Source organism: Phyllobates terribilis, unplaced genomic scaffold (genome assembly GCF_046119375.1).
Source record: "Phyllobates terribilis strain yellow unplaced genomic scaffold, ASM4611937v1 Scaffold_12__6_contigs__length_324123572, whole genome shotgun sequence".
NCBI lineage: Eukaryota > Metazoa > Chordata > Amphibia > Anura > Dendrobatidae > Phyllobates > Phyllobates terribilis.
Window position 1 is genome coordinate 241574735 of NW_027362772.1, and position 21284 is coordinate 241596018.

General features: G+C 39.9%; 1 protein-coding gene across 1 annotated transcript in view; it reads right to left on the reverse strand.

Annotated features, from left to right (window-relative positions):
• LOC141171767 (uncharacterized) overlaps window positions 1–21284 on the reverse strand; it is a 179263-nt gene that overhangs the window by 119450 nt on the left and 38529 nt on the right. The window contains exon 2 of the mRNA XM_073655411.1: window positions 768–19301. Within this exon, the coding sequence (XP_073511512.1) occupies window positions 768–19301 (18534 nt within the window). The remainder of the gene's footprint in view (window positions 1–767; window positions 19302–21284) is intronic.

Genomic DNA, 21284 nt, shown 5'->3' on the forward strand with positions numbered 1-21284 from the left:
TAGAGAGAAATCCATATAATTGCAGAGACAGAATGTGGTGTTGTCTGTTTACCTAGTACAAAAGCTGCAACTCTTTATTTTACTGGATTTTAGACTGAGACTGAGATTTGTGACCATTCAGCCAAAGCTTTAGTAAACTTGGCATTACGGTTCAGCTCATAGCTGAGTTCATACCAAATAATGGTGTCAAAAGGGTTTTCCAGACAGGGGTGTACATGGTGGATGTGCAGCTGATCAGGTGGGAATCTCTCAGATGGAGTATCAAAAAAGCTGGTGACAATTTCCCTTTAAAGAGAAATAGGGGGACATGGCTGCTAAGATTCCTTTTCTGTTTTTTTAGCGATATCAGTAGAAGCCCGTATTCCAAATGGGTCGCAGCAGTCACAGGAGGCAGCAAAATGTTTCCTGTCAGTGTTCTATGATATGTGTAAATGGGAAGAGTTCAATATCTTCCTTCATCCAGTGCAATGGAGAGGAAGGAGGTTATCACCTGTAATTTGCAAGTAAATGTACTATCTTATCTTTCTATCTCATATATATCTTTATATGGCCTAGGCAAACTATGAACTATCTTCCTTCTTAATAAGTCTACAACACATGCCACATCAAGAAATGTTCTTTCTAGGGGCTGATAAATCCATTCTGAATACTTTTTATCAATATACAAACAATGGTCAATACGAAATTAACGGAAAGTACTCCTAGTCACATCTACTGTATATTTTTACAACCATTAATGAAATATGGATATAGAATATTGGTCTCACCTATTATTACATCTACAAATTCGACTCCATTTTCACAGTATTTCCCAAATGTGTTTGGTGGACATTGTTGTGTGGAAGGTCTTTTTGATGATGTTGTTACTTCTGTAAATGATGTTTTACTAGCTGTTTCGGGGATAAGAACAGCACTTGAGGCCACTGTAACTTGTGAAACACTAGAAGTCTGTAATCCATGTTGAGAAGAAGAGATTAGTTCACCTAAAGATGTTGTATATTCTTTGTATTTGGTTGTTGGTGACATTTCTGATACTAATAATATAGTAGTTTGAGGCACACTGCTGGAAAAGTGAGATGTATCAAAAGAACTTGAAGTTTGTGTCAATGGAGAAGATCCGATTGATTCTGTAGAATGTGAACGTTCTGTTGATGTTGTCTCTGTGCCCTCAGTATATTGGGGCGTTTCAGTCACTGATGAAGATGTTGAGGGACCAAAAGCACTTGAGACTTTTACAGTAGTTGAGGACTTTGTCATTGCTGTGGAGTGTAAAGACAGTGGTTCAGTTGAAGTCTCTTGTGTGTGAGTTGCAGTGGAAAGCTGTTCTTTGCTTGGTGATGAAATTCTTAGAGTTGTAGTTTCTGTGGACTCTAATGGTGTTGTTGATTGAACATGTTCTGCCACACTAGTTGACACGTCTTTCAATGTTGATGAACCAGAAGTTTGAAATGATGAAGAAGTAGCAATGGATGATGCATCTGATGCTTGTGAAGCACCTGATGTCTCCATACTTGATGTTGGTAAAGTTGAAGACATCGATGTTTCTTGTATTATGGTTGATGCTTTCATGGTAGAAGATAAATGTGATATTTCTGGTTCTGTTGATGCCTCCGTCACATCAGAACTACTTGTGATAGATTCCTTGGATGAAGTTGTTAGTAGTGTTTCTGTTGCAGTTGAAGCCACTGTAGTTTGATGCGCACTGGTGGAGGAGTGAGATGTATCAAAAGAACTTGAAGTTTGTGTCAATGGAGAAGATCCGATTGATTCTGTAGAATGTGAACGTTTTGTTGATGTTGTCTCTGTGCCCTCAGTATATTGGGGCGTTTCAGTTACTGATGAAGATGTTGAAGGACCAAAAGCACTTGAGACTTCTATAGTAGTTGAGGGCTGTGTAATTGCTGTGGAGTATAAAGACAGTGGTTCAGTTGAAGTCTCTAGTGTGTGGGTACCAGTGGAAAGCTGTTCTTTAGTTGGTGATGAAATTCTAAGAGTTGTAGTTTCTGTGGACTCCAATCTTGTTGTTGACTGTACATGTTTTGTTACACTGGTTGACATGTCTTTCAATGTTGATGAACCAGAAGTTTGAAATGATTTAAAAGTAGCCATGGATGATGCATCTGATGCTTGTGAACCACCTGATGTCTCCATACTTGATGTTGGTAAAGTTGAAGACATCGATGAATCTTGTGTTATGGTTGATGCTTCTACGGTAGAAGATAAATGTGATATTTCTGGTTCCGTTGATGCCTCCGTCACATCAGAACTACTTGTGATAGATTCCTTGGATGAAGTTGTTAGCAGTGTTCCTGTTGCAGTTGAAGCCAATGTAGTTTGATGCGCACTGGTGGAGGAGTGAGATACATCAAAAGAACTTGAAGTTTGTGTCAATGGAGAAGATCCGATTAATTCTGTAGAATGCGAACGTTCTGTTGATGTTGTCTCTGTGCCCTCAGTATACTGGGGTGTTTCAGTTACTGATGAAGATGTTGAAGGACCAAAAGCACTTGAGATTTCTACAGTAGTTGAGGGCTGTGTCACTGTTGTGGAGTGTAAAGACAGTGGTTCAGTTAAAGTCTCTAGTGTGTGGGTACCAGTGGAAAGCTGTTCTTTGGTTGGTGATGAAATTCTTAGAGTTGTAGTTTCTGTGGACTCTAATGGTGTTGTTGATTGTACATGTTCTGTTACACTGTTTGACATGTCTTTCAATGTTGATGAACCAGCAGTTTGAAATGATGTAGAAAAAGCCATGGATGATGCATCTGATGCTTGTGAACCACCTGATGTCTCCATAGTTGATGTTGGTAAAGTTGAAGACATCAATGATTCTTGTGTTATGGTTGATGCTTCTATGGTAGAAGATAAATGTGATATTTCTGGTTCTGTTGATGCCTCTGTCACATCAGAACTACTTGTGATAGATTCCTTGGAAGAAGTTGTTAGTAGTGTTTCTGTTGCAGTTGAAGCCACTGTAGTTTGATGCGCACTGGTGGAGGAGTGAGATGTATCAAAAGAACTTGAAGTTTGTGTCAATGGAGAAGATCCGATTAATTCTGTAGAATGTGAACGTTTTGTTGATGTTGTCTCTGTGCCCTCAGTATATTGGGGCGTTTCAGTTACTGATGAAGATGTTGAAGGACCAAAAGCACTTGAGACTTCTACAGTAGTTGAGGGCTGTGTCATTGCTGTGGAGTGTGAAGACAGTGGTTCAGTTGATGTCTCTTGTGTGTGGGTTGCAGTGGAAAGCTGTTCTTTGCTTGGTGATGAAATTCTTAGAGTTGTAGTTTCTGTGGACTCTAATGGTGTTGTTGATTGTACATGTTCTGTTACACTCTTTGACATGTCTTTCAATGTTGATGAACCAGCAGTTTGAAATGATGTAGAAAAAGCCATGGATGATGCATCTGATGCTTGTGAACCACCTGATGTCTCCATAGTTAATGTTGGTAAAGTTGAAGACATCAATGATTCTTGTGTTATGGTTGATGCTTCTATGGTAGAAGATAAATGTGATATTTCTGGTTCTGTTGATGCCTCTGTCACATCAGAACTACTTGTGATAGATTCCTTGGATGAAGTTGTTAGTAGTGTTTCTGTTGCAGTTGAAGCCACTGTAGTTTGATGCGCACTGGTGGAGGAGTGAGATGTATCAAAAGAACTTGAAGTTTGTGTCAATGGAGAAGATCCGATTAATTCTGTAGAATGTGAACGTTCTGTTGATGTTGCCTTTGTGCCCTCAGTATATTGGGGCGTTTCAGTTACTGATGAAGATGTTGAAGGACCAAAAGCACTTGAGACTTCTACAGTAGTTGAGGGCTGTGTCATTGCTGTGGAGTGTGAAGACAGTGGTTCAGTTGATGTCTCTTGTGTGTGGGTTGCAGTGGAAAGCTGTTCTTTGCTTGGTGATGAAATTCTTAGCGTTGTAGTTTCTGTGGACTCTAATGGTGTTGTTGACTGTACATGTTCTGTTACACTGTTTGACATGTCTTTCAATGTTGATGAACCAGAAGTTTGAAATGATTTAAAAGTAGCCATGGATGATGCATCTGATGCTTGTGAACCACCTGATGTCTCCATACTTGATGTTGGTAAAGTTGAAGACATCGATGAATCTTGTGTTATGGTTGATGCTTCTATGGTAGAAGATAAATATGATATTTCTGGTTCCGTTGATGCCTCTGTCACATCAGAACTACTTGTGATAGATTCCTTGGATGAAGTTGTTAGCAGTGTTCCTGTTGCAGTTGAAGCCAATGTAGTTTGATGCGCACTGGTGGAGGAGTGAGATATATCAAAAGAACTTGAAGTTTGTGTCAATGGAGAAGATCCGATTAATTCTGTAGAATGTGAACGTTCTGTTGATGTTGTCTCTGTGCCCTCAGTATATTGGGGTGTTTCAGTTACTGATGAAGATGTTGAAGGACCAAAAGCACTTGAGATTTCTACAGTAGTTGAGGGCTGTGTCACTGTTGTGGAGTGTAAAGACAGTGGTTCAGTTGAAGTCTCTAGTGTGTGGGTACCAGTGGAAAGCTGTTCTTTGGTTGGTGATGAAATTCTTAGAGTTGTAGTTTCTGTGGACTCTAATGGTGTTGTTGATTGTACATGTTCTGTTACACTGTTTGACATGTCTTTCAATGTTGATGAACCAGCAGTTTGAAATGATGTAGAAAAAGCCATGGATGATGCATCTGATGCTTGTGAACCACCTGATGTCTCCATAGTTGATGTTGGTAAAGTTGAAGACATCGATGATTCTTGTGTTATGGTTGATGCTTCTATGGTAGAAGATAAATGTGATATTTCTGGTTCTGTGGATGCCTCCGTCACATCAGAACTACTTGTGATAGATTCCTTGGAAGAAGTTGTTAGTAGTGTTTCTGTTGCAGTTGAAGCCACTGTAGTTTGATGCGCACTGGTGGAGGAGTGAGATGTATCAAAAGAACTTGAAGTTTGTGTCAATGGAGAAGATCCGATTAATTCTGTAGGATGTGAGCGTTTTGTTGATGTTGTCTCTGTGCCCTCAGTATATTGGGGCGTTTCAGTTACTGATGAAGATGTTGAAGGACCAAAAGAAATTGAGACTTCTATAGTAGTTGAGGGCTGTGTCATTGCTGTGGAGTATAAAGACAGTGGTTCAGTTGAAGTCTCTAGTGTGTGGGTACCAGTGGAAAGCTGTTCTTTAGTTGGTGATGAAATTCTAAGAGTTGTAGTTTCTGTGGACTCTAATGGTGTTGTTGATTGTACATGTTCTGTTACACTGGTTGACATGTCTTTCAATGTTGATGAACCAGAAGTTTGAAATGATGTAGAAGTAGCCATGGATAATGTATCTGATGCTTGTGAACCACCTGATGTCTCCATACTTGATGTTGGTAAAGTTGAAGACTTCGATGATTCTTGTGTTATGGTTGATGCTTCTATGGCAGAAGATAAATGTGATATTTCTGGTTCTGTTGATGCCTCTGTCACATCAGGACTACTTGTGATAGATTCCTTGGATGACGTTGTTAGTAGTGTTTCTGTTTCAGTTGAAGCCACTGTAGTTTGATGCACACTGGTGGATGAGTGAGATGTATCAAAAGAACTTGAAGTTTGTGTCAATGCGGAAGATCCGATTGATTCTGTAGAATGTGAACGTTCTTTTAATGTTGTCTCTGTGCCCTCAGTATATTGCGGTGTTTCAGTTACTGATGAAGATGTTGAAGGACCAAAAGCACTTGAGACTTCTACAGTAGTTGAGGGCTGTGTCATTGCTGTGGAGTGTGAAGACAGTGGTTCAGTTGATGTCTCTTGTGTGTGGGTTGCAGTGGAAAGTTGTTCTTTGCTTGGTGATGAAATTCTTAGAGTTGTAGTTTCTGTGGACTCTAATGGTGTTGTTGACTGTACATGTTCTGTTACACTGGTTGACATGTCTTTCAATGTTGATGAACCAGAAGTTTGAAATGATTTAAAAGTAGCCATGGATGATGCATCTGATGCTTGTGAACCACCTGATGTCTCCATACTTGATGTTGGTAAAGTTGAAGACAACGATGAATCTTGTGTTATGGTTGATGCTTCTATGGTAGAAGATAAATGTGATATTTCCTGTTCCGTTGATGCCTCCGTCACATCAGAACTACTTGTGATAGATTCCTTGGATGAAGTTGTTAGTAGTGTTTCTGTTGCAGTTGAAGCCACTGTAGTTTGATGCGCACTGGTGGAGGAGTGAGATGTATCAAAAGAACTTGAAGTTTGTGTCAATGGAGAAGATCCGATTAATTCTGTAGAATATGAACGTTTTGTTGATGTTGTCTCTGTGCCCTCAGTATATTGGGGCGTTTCAGTTACTGATGAAGATGTTGAAGGACCAAAAGCACTTGAGACTTCTACAGTAGTTGAGGGCTGTGTCATTGCTGTGGAGTGTAAAGACAGTGGTTCACTTGATGTCTCTTGTGTGTGGGTTGCAGTGGAAAGCTTTTCTTTGCTTGGTGATGAAATTCTTAGAGTTGCAGTTTCAGTGGACTCTAATGGTGTTGTTGATTGTACATGTTCTGTTACACTGGTTGACATGTGTTTCAATGTTGATGAACCAGAAGTTTGAAATGATTTAAAAGTAGCCATGGATGATGCATCTGATGCTTGTGAACCACCTGATGTCTCCATACTTGATGTTGGTAAAGTTGAAGACATCGATGAATCTTGTGTTATGGTTGATGCTTCTATGGTAGAAGATAAATATGATATTTCTGGTTCCGTTGATGCCTCTGTCACATCAGAACTACTTGTGATAGATTCCTTGGATGAAGTTGTTAGCAGTGTTTCTGTTGCAGTTGAAGCCAATGTAGTTTGATGCGCACTGGTGGAGGAGTGAGATATATCAAAAGAACTTGAAGTTTGTGTCAATGGAGAAGATCCGATTAATTCTGTAGAATGTGAACGTTCTGTTGATGTTGTCTCTGTGCCCTCAGTATATTGCGGTGTTTCAGTTACTGATGAAGATGTTGAAGGACCAAAAGCACTTGAGACTTCTACAGTAGTTGAGGGCTGTGTCACTGCTGTGGAGTGTAAAGACAGTGGTTCAGTTGAAGTCTCTAGTGTGTGGGTACCAGTGGAAAGCTGTTCTTTGGTTGGTGATGAAATTCTTAGAGTTGTAGTTTCTGTGGACTCTAATGGTGTTGTTGATTGTACATGTTCTGTTACACTGTTTGACATGTCTTTCAATGTTGATGAACCAGAAGTTTGAAATGATGTAGAAAAATCCATGGATGATGCATCTGATGCTTGTGAACCACCTGATGTCTCCATAGTTGATGTTGGTAAAGTTGAAGACATCAATGATTCTTGTGTTATGGTTGATGCTTCTATGGTAGAAGATAAATGTGATATTTCTGGTTCTGTGGATGCCTCCGTCACATCAGAACTACTTGTGATAGATTCCTTGGATGAAGTTGTTAGTAGTGTTTCTGTTGCAGTTGAAGCCACTGTAGTTTGATGCGCACTGGTGGAGGAGTGAGATGTATCAAAAGAACTTGAAGTTTGTGTCAATGAAGAAGATCCGATTAATTCTGTAGAATGTGAACGTTTTGTTGATGTTGTCTCTGTGCCCTCAGTATATTGGGGCGTTTCAGTCAATGATGAAGATGTTGAAGGACCAAAAGAACTTGAGACTTCTATAGTAGTTGAGGGCTGTGTCATTGCTGTGGAGTATAAAGACAGTGGTTCAGTTGAAGTCTCTAGTGTGTGGGTACCAGTGGAAAGCTGTTCTTTAGTTGGTGATGAAATTCTAAGAGTTGTAGTTTCTGTGGACTCTAATGGTGTTGTTGTTTGTACATGTTCTGTTACACTGGTTGACATGTCTTTCAATGTTGATGAACCAGAAGTTTGAAATGATGTAGAAGTAGCCATGGATGGTGTATCTGATGCTTGTGAACCACCTGATGTCTCCATACTTGATGTTGGTAAAGTTGAAGACATCGATGATTCTTGTGTTATGGTTGATGCTTCTATGGTAGAAGATAAATGTGATATTTCTGGTTCTGTTGATGCCTCTGTCACATCAGGACTACTTGTGATAGATTCCTTGGATGAAGTTGTTAGTAGTGTTTCTGTTTCAGTTGAAGCCACTGTAGTTTGATGCACACTGGTGGAGGAGTGAGATGTATCAAAAGAACTTGAAGTTTGTGTCAATGCGGAAGATCCGATTGATTCTGTAGAATGTGAATGTTCTGTTGATGATATCTCTGTGCCCTCAGTATATTGGGGCGTTTCAGTTACTGATGAAGATGTTGAAGGACCAAAAGCACTTGAGACTTCTACAGTAGTTGAGGGCTGTGTCATTGCTGTGGAGTGTGAAGACAGTGGTTCAGTTGATGTCTCTTGTGTGTGGGTTGCAGTGGAAAGTTGTTCTTTGCTTGGTGATGAAATTCTTAGAGTTGTAGTTTCTGTGGACTCTAATGGTGTTGTTGACTGTACATGTTCTGTTACACTGGTTGACATGTCTTTCAATGTTGATGAACCAGAAGTTTGAAATGATTTAAAAGTAGCCATGGATGATGCATCTGATGCTTGTGAACCACGTGATGTCTCCATACTTGATGTTGGTAAAGTTGAAGACAACGATGAATCTTGTGTTATGGTTGATGCTTCTATGGTAGAAGATAAATGTGATATTTCCTGTTCCGTTGATGCCTCCGTCACATCAGAACTACTTGTGATAGATTCCTTGGATGAAGTTGTTAGTAGTGTTTCTGTTGCAGTTGAAGCCACTGTAGTTTGATGCGCACTGGTGGAGGAGTGAGATGTATCAAAAGAACTTGAAGTTTGTGTCAATGGAGAAGATCCGATTAATTCTGTAGAATGTGAACGTTTTGTTGATGTTGTCTCTGTGCCCTCAGTATATTGGGGCGTTTCAGTTACTGATGAAGATGTTGAAGGACCAAAAGCACTTGAGACTTCTACAGTAGTTGAGGGCTGTGTCATTGCTGTGGAGTGTAAAGACAGTGGTTCACTTGATGTCTCTTGTGTGTGGGTTGCAGTGGAAAGCTTTTCTTTGCTTGGTGATGAAATTCTTAGAGTTGCAGTTTCAGTGGACTCTAATGGTGTTGTTGATTGTACATGTTCTGTTACACTGGTTGACATGTGTTTCAATGTTGATGAACCAGAAGTTTGAAATGATTTAAAAGTAGCCATGGATGATGCATCTGATGCTTGTGAACCACCTGATGTCTCCATACTTGATGTTGGTGAAGTTGAAGACAACGATGAATCTTGTGTTATGGTTGATGCTTCTATGGTAGAAGATAAATGTGATATTTCTGGTTCCGTTGATGCCTCTGTCACATCAGAACTACTTGTGATAGATTCCTTGGATGAAGTTGTTAGTAGTGTTTCTGTTGCAGTTGAAGCCACTATAGTTTGATGCGCACTGGTGGAAGAGTGAGATGTATCAAAAGAACTTGAAGTTTGTATCAATGGAGAAGATCCGATTAATTCTGTAGAATGTGAACGTTTTGTTGATGTTGTCTCTGTGCCCTCAGTATATTGGGGTGTTTCAGTTACTGATGAAGATGTTGAAGGACCAAAAGCACTTGAGACTTCTATAGTAGTTGAGGGCTGTGTCATTGCTGTGGAGTATAAAGACAGTGGTTCAGTTGAAGTCTCTAGTGTGTGGGTACCAGTGGAAAGCTGTTCTTTAGTTGGTGATGAAATTCTAAGAGTTGCAGTTTCTGTGGACTCTAATGGTGTTGTTGATTGTACATGTTCTGTTACACTAGTTGACATGTCTTTCAATGTTGATGAACCAGAAGTTTGAAATGATGTAGAAGTAGCCATGGATGATGTATCTGATGCTTGTGAACCACCTGATGTCTCCATACTTGATGTTGGTAAAGTTGAAGACATCGATGATTCTTGTGTTATGGTTGATGCTTCTATGGTAGAAGATAAATGTGATATTTCTGGTTCTGTTGATGCCTCTGTCACATCAGGAATACTTGTGATAGATTCCTTGGATGAAGTTGTTAGTAGTGTTTCTGTTTCAGTTGAAGCCACTGTAGTTTGATGCGCACTGGTGGAGGAGTGAGATGTATCAAAAGAACTTGAAGTTTGTGTCAATGGAGAAGATCCGATTAATTCTGTAGAATGTGAACGTTTTGTTGATGTTGTCTCTGTGCCCTCAGTATATTGGGGCGTTTCAGTTACTGATGAAGATGTTGAAGGACCAAAAGCACTTGAGACTTCTACAGTAGTTGAGGGCTGTGTCATTGCTGTGGAGTGTAAAGACAGTGGTTCACTTGATGTCTCTTGTGTGTGGGTTGCAGTGGAAAGCTTTTCTTTGCTTGGTGATGAAATTCTTAGAGTTGCAGTTTCAGTGGACTCTAATGGTGTTGTTGATTGTACATGTTCTGTTACACTGGTTGACATGTGTTTCAATGTTGATGAACCAGAAGTTTGAAATGATTTAAAAGTAGCCATGGATGATGCATCTGATGCTTGTGAACCACCTGATGTCTCCATACTTGATGTTGGTAAAGTTGAAGACATCGATGAATCTTGTGTTATGGTTGATGCTTCTATGGTAGAAGATAAATGTGATTTTTCTGGTTCCGTTGATGCCTCTGTCACATCAGAACTACTTGTGATAGATTCCTTGGATGAAGTTGTTAGCAGTGTTTCTGTTGCAGTTGAAGCCAATGTAGTTTGATGCGCACTGGTGGAGGAGTGAGATATATCAAAAGAACTTGAAGTTTGTGTCAATGGAGAAGATCCGATTAATTCTGTAGAATGTGAACGTTCTGTTGATGTTGTCTCTGTGCCCTCAGTATATTGCGGTGTTTCAGTTACTGATGAAGATGTTGAAGGACCAAAAGCACTTGAGACTTCTACAGTAGTTGAGGGCTGTGTCACTGCTGTGGAGTGTAAAGACAGTGGTTCAGTTGAAGTCTCTAGTGTGTGGGTACCAGTGGAAAGCTGTTCTTTGGTTGGTGATGAAATTCTTAGAGTTGTAGTTTCTGTGGACTCTAATGGTGTTGTTGATTGTACATGTTCTGTTACACTGTTTGACATGTCTTTCAATGTTGATGAACCAGAAGTTTGAAATGATGTAGAAAAATCCATGGATGATGCATCTGATGCTTGTGAACCACCTGATGTCTCCATAGTTGATGTTGGTAAAGTTGAAGACATCAATGATTCTTGTGTTATGGTTGATGCTTCTATGGTAGAAGATAAATGTGATATTTCTGGTTCTGTGGATGCCTCCGTCACATCAGAACTACTTGTGATAGATTCCTTGGATGAAGTTGTTAGTAGTGTTTCTGTTGCAGTTGAAGCCACTGTAGTTTGATGCGCACTGGTGGAGGAGTGAGATGTATCAAAAGAACTTGAAGTTTGTGTCAATGAAGAAGATCCGATTAATTCTGTAGAATGTGAACGTTTTGTTGATGTTGTCTCTGTGCCCTCAGTATATTGGGGCGTTTCAGTTACTGATGAAGATGTTGAAGGACCAAAAGAACTTGAGACTTCTATAGTAGTTGAGGGCTGTGTCATTGCTGTGGAGTATAAAGACAGTGGTTCAGTTGAAGTCTCTAGTGTGTGGGTACCAGTGGAAAGCTGTTCTTTAGTTGGTGATGAAATTCTAAGAGTTGTAGTTTCTGTGGACTCTAATGGTGTTGTTGTTTGTACATGTTCTGTTACACTGGTTGACATGTCTTTCAATGTTGATGAACCAGAAGTTTGAAATGATGTAGAAGTAGCCATGGATGGTGTATCTGATGCTTGTGAACCACCTGATGTCTCCATACTTGATGTTGGTAAAGTTGAAGACATCGATGATTCTTGTGTTATGGTTGATGCTTCTATGGTAGAAGATAAATGTGATATTTCTGGTTCTGTTGATGCCTCTGTCACATCAGGACTACTTGTGATAGATTCCTTGGATGAAGTTGTTAGTAGTGTTTCTGTTTCAGTTGAAGCCACTGTAGTTTGATGCACACTGGTGGAGGAGTGAGATGTATCAAAAGAACTTGAAGTTTGTGTCAATGCGGAAGATCCGATTGATTCTGTAGAATGTGAATGTTCTGTTGATGATATCTCTGTGCCCTCAGTATATTGGGGCGTTTCAGTTACTGATGAAGATGTTGAAGGACCAAAAGCACTTGAGACTTCTACAGTAGTTGAGGGCTGTGTCATTGCTGTGGAGTGTGAAGACAGTTGTTCAGTTGATGTCTCTTGTGTGTGGGTTGCAGCGGAAAGTTGTTCTTTGCTTGGTGATGAAATTCTTAGAGTTGTAGTTTCTGTGGACTCTAATGGTGTTGTTGACTGTACATGTTCTGTTACACTGGTTGACATGTCTTTCAATGTTGATGAACCAGAAGTTTGAAATGATTTAAAAGTAGCCATGGATGATGCATCTGATGCTTGTGAACCACCTGATGTCTCCATACTTGATGTTGGTAAAGTTGAAGACAACGATGAATCTTGTGTTATGGTTGATGCTTCTATGGTAGAAGATAAATGTGATATTTCCTGTTCCGTTGATGCCTCCGTCACATCAGAACTACTTGTGATAGATTCCTTGGATGAAGTTGTTAGTAGTGTTTCTGTTGCAGTTGAAGCCACTGTAGTTTGATGCGCACTGGTGGAGGAGTGAGATGTATCAAAAGAACTTGAAGTTTGTGTCAATGGAGAAGATCCGATTAATTCTGTAGAATGTGAACGTTTTGTTGATGTTGTCTCTGTGCCCTCAGTATATTGGGGCGTTTCAGTTACTGATGAAGATGTTGAAGGACCAAAAGCACTTGAGACTTCTACAGTAGTTGAGGGCTGTGTCATTGCTGTGGAGTGTAAAGACAGTGGTTCACTTGATGTCTCTTGTGTGTGGGTTGCAGTGGAAAGCTTTTCTTTGCTTGGTGATGAAATTCTTAGAGTTGCAGTTTCAGTGGACTCTAATGGTGTTGTTGATTGTACATGTTCTGTTACACTGGTTGACATGTGTTTCAATGTTGATGAACCAGAAGTTTGAAATGATTTAAAAGTAGCCATGGATGATGCATCTGATGCTTGTGAACCACCTGATGTCTCCATACTTGATGTTGGTAAAGTTGAAGACAACGATGAATCTTGTGTTATGGTTGATGCTTCTATGGTAGAAGATAAATGTGATATTTCTGGTTCCGTTGATGCCTCTGTCACATCAGAACTACTTGTGATAGATTCCTTGGATGAAGTTGTTAGTAGTGTTTCTGTTGCAGTTGAAGCCACTGTAGTTTGATGCGCACTGGTGGAAGAGTGAGATGTATCAAAAGAACTTGAAGTTTGTATCAATGGAGAAGATCCGATTAATTCTGTAGAATGTGAACGTTTTGTTGATGTTGTCTCTGTGCCCTCAGTATATTGGGGCGTTTCAGTTACTGATGAAGATGTTGAAGGACCAAAAGAACTTGAGACTTCTATAGTAGTTGAGGGCTGTGTCATTGCTGTGGAGTATAAAGACAGTGGTTCAGTTGAAGTCTCTAGTGTGTGGGTACCAGTGGAAAGCTGTTCTTTAGTTGGTGATGAAATTCTAAGAGTTGTAGTTTCTGTGGACTCTAATGGTGTTGTTGTTTGTACATGTTCTGTTACACTGGTTGACATGTCTTTCAATGTTGATGAACCAGAAGTTTGAAATGATGTAGAAGTAGCCATGGATGGTGTATCTGATGCTTGTGAACCACCTGATGTCTCCATACTTGATGTTGGTAAAGTTGAAGACATCGATGATTCTTGTGTTATGGTTGATGCTTCTATGGTAGAAGATAAATGTGATATTTCTGGTTCTGTTGATGCCTCTGTCACATCAGGACTACTTGTGATAGATTCCTTGGATGAAGTTGTTAGTAGTGTTTCTGTTTCAGTTGAAGCCACTGTAGTTTGATGCACACTGGTGGAGGAGTGAGATGTATCAAAAGAACTTGAAGTTTGTGTCAATGCGGAAGATCCGATTGATTCTGTAGAATGTGAATGTTCTGTTGATGATATCTCTGTGCCCTCAGTATATTGGGGCGTTTCAGTTACTGATGAAGATGTTGAAGGACCAAAAGCACTTGAGACTTCTACAGTAGTTGAGGGCTGTGTCATTGCTGTGGAGTGTGAAGACAGTTGTTCAGTTGATGTCTCTTGTGTGTGGGTTGCAGCGGAAAGTTGTTCTTTGCTTGGTGATGAAATTCTTAGAGTTGTAGTTTCTGTGGACTCTAATGGTGTTGTTGACTGTACATGTTCTGTTACACTGGTTGACATGTCTTTCAATGTTGATGAACCAGAAGTTTGAAATGATTTAAAAGTAGCCATGGATGATGCATCTGATGCTTGTGAACCACCTGATGTCTCCATACTTGATGTTGGTAAAGTTGAAGACAACGATGAATCTTGTGTTATGGTTGATGCTTCTATGGTAGAAGATAAATGTGATATTTCCTGTTCCGTTGATGCCTCCGTCACATCAGAACTACTTGTGATAGATTCCTTGGATGAAGTTGTTAGTAGTGTTTCTGTTGCAGTTGAAGCCACTGTAGTTTGATGCGCACTGGTGGAGGAGTGAGATGTATCAAAAGAACTTGAAGTTTGTGTCAATGGAGAAGATCCGATTAATTCTGTAGAATGTGAACGTTTTGTTGATGTTGTCTCTGTGCCCTCAGTATATTGGGGCGTTTCAGTTACTGATGAAGATGTTGAAGGACCAAAAGCACTTGAGACTTCTACAGTAGTTGAGGGCTGTGTCATTGCTGTGGAGTGTAAAGACAGTGGTTCACTTGATGTCTCTTGTGTGTGGGTTGCAGTGGAAAGCTTTTCTTTGCTTGGTGATGAAATTCTTAGAGTTGCAGTTTCAGTGGACTCTAATGGTGTTGTTGATTGTACATGTTCTGTTACACTGGTTGACATGTGTTTCAATGTTGATGAACCAGAAGTTTGAAATGATTTAAAAGTAGCCATGGATGATGCATCTGATGCTTGTGAACCACCTGATGTCTCCATACTTGATGTTGGTAAAGTTGAAGACAACGATGAATCTTGTGTTATGGTTGATGCTTCTATGGTAGAAGATAAATGTGATATTTCTGGTTCCGTTGATGCCTCTGTCACATCAGAACTACTTGTGATAGATTCCTTGGATGAAGTTGTTAGTAGTGTTTCTGTTGCAGTTGAAGCCACTGTAGTTTGATGCGCACTGGTGGAAGAGTGAGATGTATCAAAAGAACTTGAAGTTTGTATCAATGGAGAAGATCCGATTAATTCTGTAGAATGTGAACGTTTTGTTGATGTTGTCTCTGTGCCCTCAGTATATTGGGGTGTTTCAGTTACTGATGAAGATGTTGAAGGACCAAAAGCACTTGAGACTTCTATAGTAGTTGAGGGCTGTGTCATTGCTGTGGAGTATAAAGACAGTGGTTCAGTTGAAGTCTCTAGTGTGTGGGTACCAGTGGAAAGCTGTTCTTTAGTTGGTGATGAAATTCTAAGAGTTGCAGTTTCTGTGGACTCTAATGGTGTTGTTGATTGTACATGTTCTGTTACACTAGTTGACATGTCTTTCAATGTTGATGAACCAGAAGTTTGAAATGATGTAGAAGTAGCCATGGATGATGTATCTGATGCTTGTGAACCACCTGATGTCTCCATACTTGATGTTGGTAAAGTTGAAGACATCGATGATTCTTGTGTTATGGTTGATGCTTCTATGGTAGAAGATAAATGTGATATTTCTGGTTCTGTTGATGCCTCTGTCACATCAGGAATACTTGTGATAGATTCCTTGGATGAAGTTGTTAGTAGTGTTTCTGTTTCAGTTGAAGCCACTGTAGTTTGATGCGCACTGGTGGAGGAGTGAGATGTATCAAAAGAACTTGAAGTTTGTGTCAATGGAGAAGATCCGATTAATTCTGTAGAATGTGAACGTTTTGTTGATGTTGTCTCTGTGCCCTCAGTATATTGGGGCGTTTCAGTTACTGATGAAGATGTTGAAGGACCAAAAGCACTTGAGACTTCTACAGTAGTTGAGGGCTGTGTCATTGCTGTGGAGTGTAAAGACAGTGGTTCACTTGATGTCTCTTGTGTGTGGGTTGCAGTGGAAAGCTTTTCTTTGCTTGGTGATGAAATTCTTAGAGTTGCAGTTTCAGTGGACTCTAATGGTGTTGTTGATTGTACATGTTCTGTTACACTGGTTGACAGGTCTTTCAATGTTGATGAACCAGAAGTTTGAAATGATTTAGAAGTAGCCATGGATGATGCATCTGATGCTTGTGAACCACCTGATGTCTCCATACTTGATGTTGGTAAAGTTGAAGACATCGATGATTCTTGTGTTATGGTTGATGCTTCTATGGTAGAAGATAAATGTGATATTTCTGGTTCCGTTGATGCCTCCGTGACATCAGAAGTTCCTGTGATAGATATCTTGGATGAAGTTGTTAGTAGAGTTTCTGTTGCAGTTGAAGCCACTGTAGTTTGATGCGCACTGGTGGTGGAGTGAGATGTATCAAAAGATCTTGAAGTTTGTGCCAATGGAGAAGATCTGATTGATTCTGTAGAATGTGAAAGTTCTGTTGATGTTGTCTCTGTGCCCTCAGTATATTGGGGCGTTTCAGTTACTGATGAAGATGTTGAAGGACTAAAAGCACTTGAGAATTCTACAGTAGTTGAGGGCTGTGTCATTGCTGTGGAGTGTAAAGACAGTGGTTCAGTTGATGCCACTGTACTTTGATGCGCACTTGTGGAGGAGTGAGATGTATCAAAAGAATTTGAAGTTTGTGCCAATGTAGATGATCCAATAGATTCTGTAGAATGTGAACGTTCTGTTGATGTTGTCTCTGTGCCCTCAGTATATTGGGGCATTTCAGTTTCTCGTGAAGATGTTGTAGGACGAAAAGCACTTGTTTCTTCTACAGTAGTTGAGAGCTGTGTCATTGCTGTGGAGTGTAAAGACAGCGGTTGAGTTGAAGTCTCTAATGTGTGGGTAGCAGTGTAAAGCTGTTCTTTGCTTGGTGATGAAATTCTTAGAGTTGTAGTTTCTGTGGACTCTAATGGTGTCGTTGATTGTACATGTTCTGTTACACTGGTTGACACGTCTTTCAATGTTGATGAACCAGAAGTTTGAAATGATTTAGAAGTAGCCATGGATGATGCATTTGATGCTTCTGAAGCACCTGATGTCTCCATAGTTAATGTTGGTAAGGTAGAAGACATCGACTTTTCTTGTGTTATGGTTGATGCTTCTATGGTAGCAGATAAATGTGATATTTCTGGTTCCGTTGATGTCTCTGTCACATCAGAACTACTTGTGATAAATTCCGTGGATGAAGATGTTAGTAGTGTTTCTGTTGCAGTCGAAGCCACTGTAGTTTGATGCGCACTGGTGGAGGAGTGAGATGTATCAAAAGAACTTGAAGTTTGTGCCAATGTAGAAGATCCGATTGATTCCGTAGAATGTGAACGTTCTGATGATGATATCTCTGTGCCCTCTGTATATATGGGCGTTTCAGTTACTGATGAAGATTTTGAAGGACCAAAAGCACTTGATACTTCTACAGTAGTTGAGAGCTGTGTCATTGCTGTGGAGTGTAAAGACAGCGGTTGAGTTGAAGTCTCTAATGTGTGGGTAGCAGTGTAAAGCTGTTCTTTGCTTGGTGATGAAATTCTTAGAGTTGTAGTTTCTGTGGACTCTAATGGTGTCGTTGATTGTACATGTTCTGTTACACTGGTTGACACGTCTTTCAATGTTGATGAACCAGAAGTTTGAAATGATTTAGAAGTAGCCATGGATGATGCATTTGATGCTTCTGAAGCACCTGATGTCTCCATAGTTAATGTTGGTAAGGTAGAAGACATCGACTTTTCTTGTGTTATGGTTGATGCTTCTATGGTGGAAGATAAATGTGATATTTTTGGTTCCGTTGATGTCTCTGTCACATCAGAACTACTTGTGATAAATTCCGTGGATGAAGATGTTAGTAGTGTTTCTGTTGCAGTCGAAGCCACTGTAGTTTGATGCGCACTGGTGGAGGAGTGAGATGTATCAAAAGAACTTGAAGTTTGTGCCAATGTAGAAGATCCGATTGATTCCGTAGAATGTGAACGTTCTGATGATGATATCTCTGTGCCCTCTGTATATATGGGCGTTTCAGTTACTGATGAAGATTTTGAAGGACCAAAAGCACTTGATACTTCTACAGTAGTTGAGAGCTGTGTCATTGCTGTGGAGTGTAAAGACAGCGGTTCAGTTGAAGTCTTTAGTGTGTGGGTAGCAGTGGAAAGCTGTTCTTTGCTTGGTGATGAAATTCTTAGAGTTGTAGTTTCTGTGAAATCTAATGGTGTTGTTGATTGTATATGTTCTGTTACACTGGTTGACATGTCTTTCAATGTTGATGAACCAGAAGTTTGAAATGATGTAGAAGTAGCCATGGATGATGTATCTGATGCTTGTGAAGCACCTGATGTCTCCATAGTTGATGCTGGTAAAGTTGAAGACATCGATGTTTCTTGTGTTATGGTTGATGCTTTCATGGTAGAAGATGAATGTGATATTTCTGGTTCTGTTGATGCCTCTGTCACATCAGAAGTTGCTGTGATAGATATCTTGGATGAAGTTGTTAGTAGAGTTTCTGTTGCAGTTGAAGCCACTGTAGTTTGATGCGCACTGGTGGAGGAGTGAGATGTATCAAAAGAACTTGAAGTTTGTGCCATTGTAGAAGATCCGATTGATTCTGTAGAATGTGAACTTTCTGTTGATGATATTTCTGTGCCCTCAGTATATATGGGCATTTCAGTTACTGATGAAGATGTTGAAGAACCAATAGCTTGTGAGACTTCTACAGTAGATTTTTCTGACCCAGCTGATGGTGATGATGATTCTCCATCATAGCTAGATGATTCAGTGATATGTGATGAGGTAGTTTGCTCCTGATTGTTGGTTGATACTTTGGTTACTGCAGCTGTTAAGAGAGATGAAGTTACGTGCGTTGTCCTTGAACTATAAGTTATCTTACTTTGTGTAGAATTCCCAGAACTGACTGCGAAAGGAGACATCGTTTCTGTGTTCTCACTTATTGTTGTGGTTTCAGTGGATACTTCTGCTGTTATTGAAATGGATGATGTGTTTACTTTTTCAGAATCAGAAGGGTTTTTGTAATTTATGGAGGTACTTGGCCATGAGTCCGAATAAGTTGTTAAGCTTTTATCGGAGGTTGCACTGGCTGATTTATCGCTGCTTGTAGTAGTATCTCTTAAGGTATCAGATGTGTTTGTTTTTTCTGATGTAGTCACATTTTCTATTATAGCAGTTGTTGCGGCATCTGTAGGTAGAAAATAGATTATTAGTTTGTGCCATTATTACATTGTTATTTTTTTTATTGATCGTGATTATCCCACACTTACTCATTACATTTCTCTATTAGATCTTACTTTCCATTTGGAATAATTTTTTAAATAATGCTTTTGTACCTAGATTTTGCTGTTTGATACTTGTTTTGGTGCCTCTTGGTGTTCCTTTGATTATTTACCACATTATACCTCCAATAAGATCATTGCTCTTTGGCACTGTTGCTCGGTACTTTATCTTGAATATGTGTGAACTTATTCTTACTATTGCTTAGTACAGCTAATATGAACCAATGAAAATCTGCACACGAGAAGTGACATCTTACCATCACTGACCTCATTACTTACATGTTCTCAGAGGCAACACCAGGGAGCGACATAACTTGTATGTAACAGAAGCGTCTATACACAGAACACTTTTTATTATTATCACTTGTATTATAATTTGAAAAAGTGCCATATTTTTAATCTTTTAGTAGAGCAATTTAATTTTAAAGCATCACTCCAGCATTTTCTTTTATTTCATTGCTGGAGTGGTGCCACTAATCTTAGGTCCCCACCCGCAGTCTTCAGCTTTTCCCTTCTCCGTTACGGTCCCACCCTGTCATCTTGTAATCACAACTTCTGACTGATCGGAAGTCAGAGGTAACGGTCACAAGCTCTCTATGTAAGTTCATGAGGATCCCGTTCTTCGCTTGTTCTGGCTCTCATAGACTTACATTGAGAAATGGCTTCCGCACAACCTGCTGAAGACCGACCTGAGCAATGTCCATAAAAGACGACAGTTGGTGAGTTTGAGACTAAGTGCAGAGAACTTAAATTAATGCCACTGCTCCAGTGCTGCAATAGAAAAAAATCTGTGGAGTGGTTCTTTAATGGTGAGACAAACCCCTTTGTTTCAGTGTAAAATTCTTTTTTATTGGAGTTAAAAAAAAGTTTTAGAAACTAATTGTTAATAAAAGATTGCAGACAAAATAGAAAAAAAATAAATTCTAATGTCTTGAACGATTTATCAAAGAGTTTTCTAGCCACTAATATGACATTTACAGTTGTATAACAACATGAATTGGAAAAAATTCAACTAGGACAGGGCCCCATATTATGCTCAACCCACAGGAAACCCTGCCAAAAGTAAAAGACGTTAGACCCTTAAAGCGACACTCCACCTTGGGACTCAAAAGTAATGTTACATTTTGTCATATTGATAGTAGTCACCGTACCCCGTGTCCTCTGTTTGCCACTTGCTGCCTCATCTGGTGATAAAAATGCACTGGTCCTCCTGCATCCAAGATGGTTTCTGAAGTGGCATGAGGAACACAAAAGGCAGGGAGGCATGGTTCAGGGTTACCACCATGCTTCCTGTGTCACTGCAGTGGCCATCTTTTACGCAGGAAGGCCAGAAGGTTGGTGTCAATGGAGAAGACTGTGGAGAACAACTGGAAGCCGCAAAGTAGGATGACTATACATGTCAAATGTATAGTCACTTTTCAGGGTAGAAGGTCGCTTTAATACAGGGTCTATAAGGCACTTTGGCACATTCTCATCTGATGCCATCCAAGATATGGATAATTTCCTTCAGCCAGTGTGGCTGCTTTGCCCAAAAATGGCACTAGTTCCAGCAATATAAGGAATTAGTATTGGGGCATGCACTAGAATGAAAAGCTAAGATTAGGTTATCAGTAGACCTCAAGAAGCCAAATAACCACACATACACCAGGGATTTTAAACCCTGGAACATGAATGATTAGATGCCCTAGACTAGACAACAAGATCACCAGGAACTGCCTGCATAATGACATTTTTTCTGTACTTCTTAAGTGGTTATTCTGTTGATCGGTCATGTAATCCAGCTTCTTCTTTGAGAAATGTGCTTTACAGACATAAGAGGGTCATCACAAGCAGGAGCCAGAGGAATCAGTCAGAGGAAAAGAAAACTTTTCTAGGTCCCATTACAAATA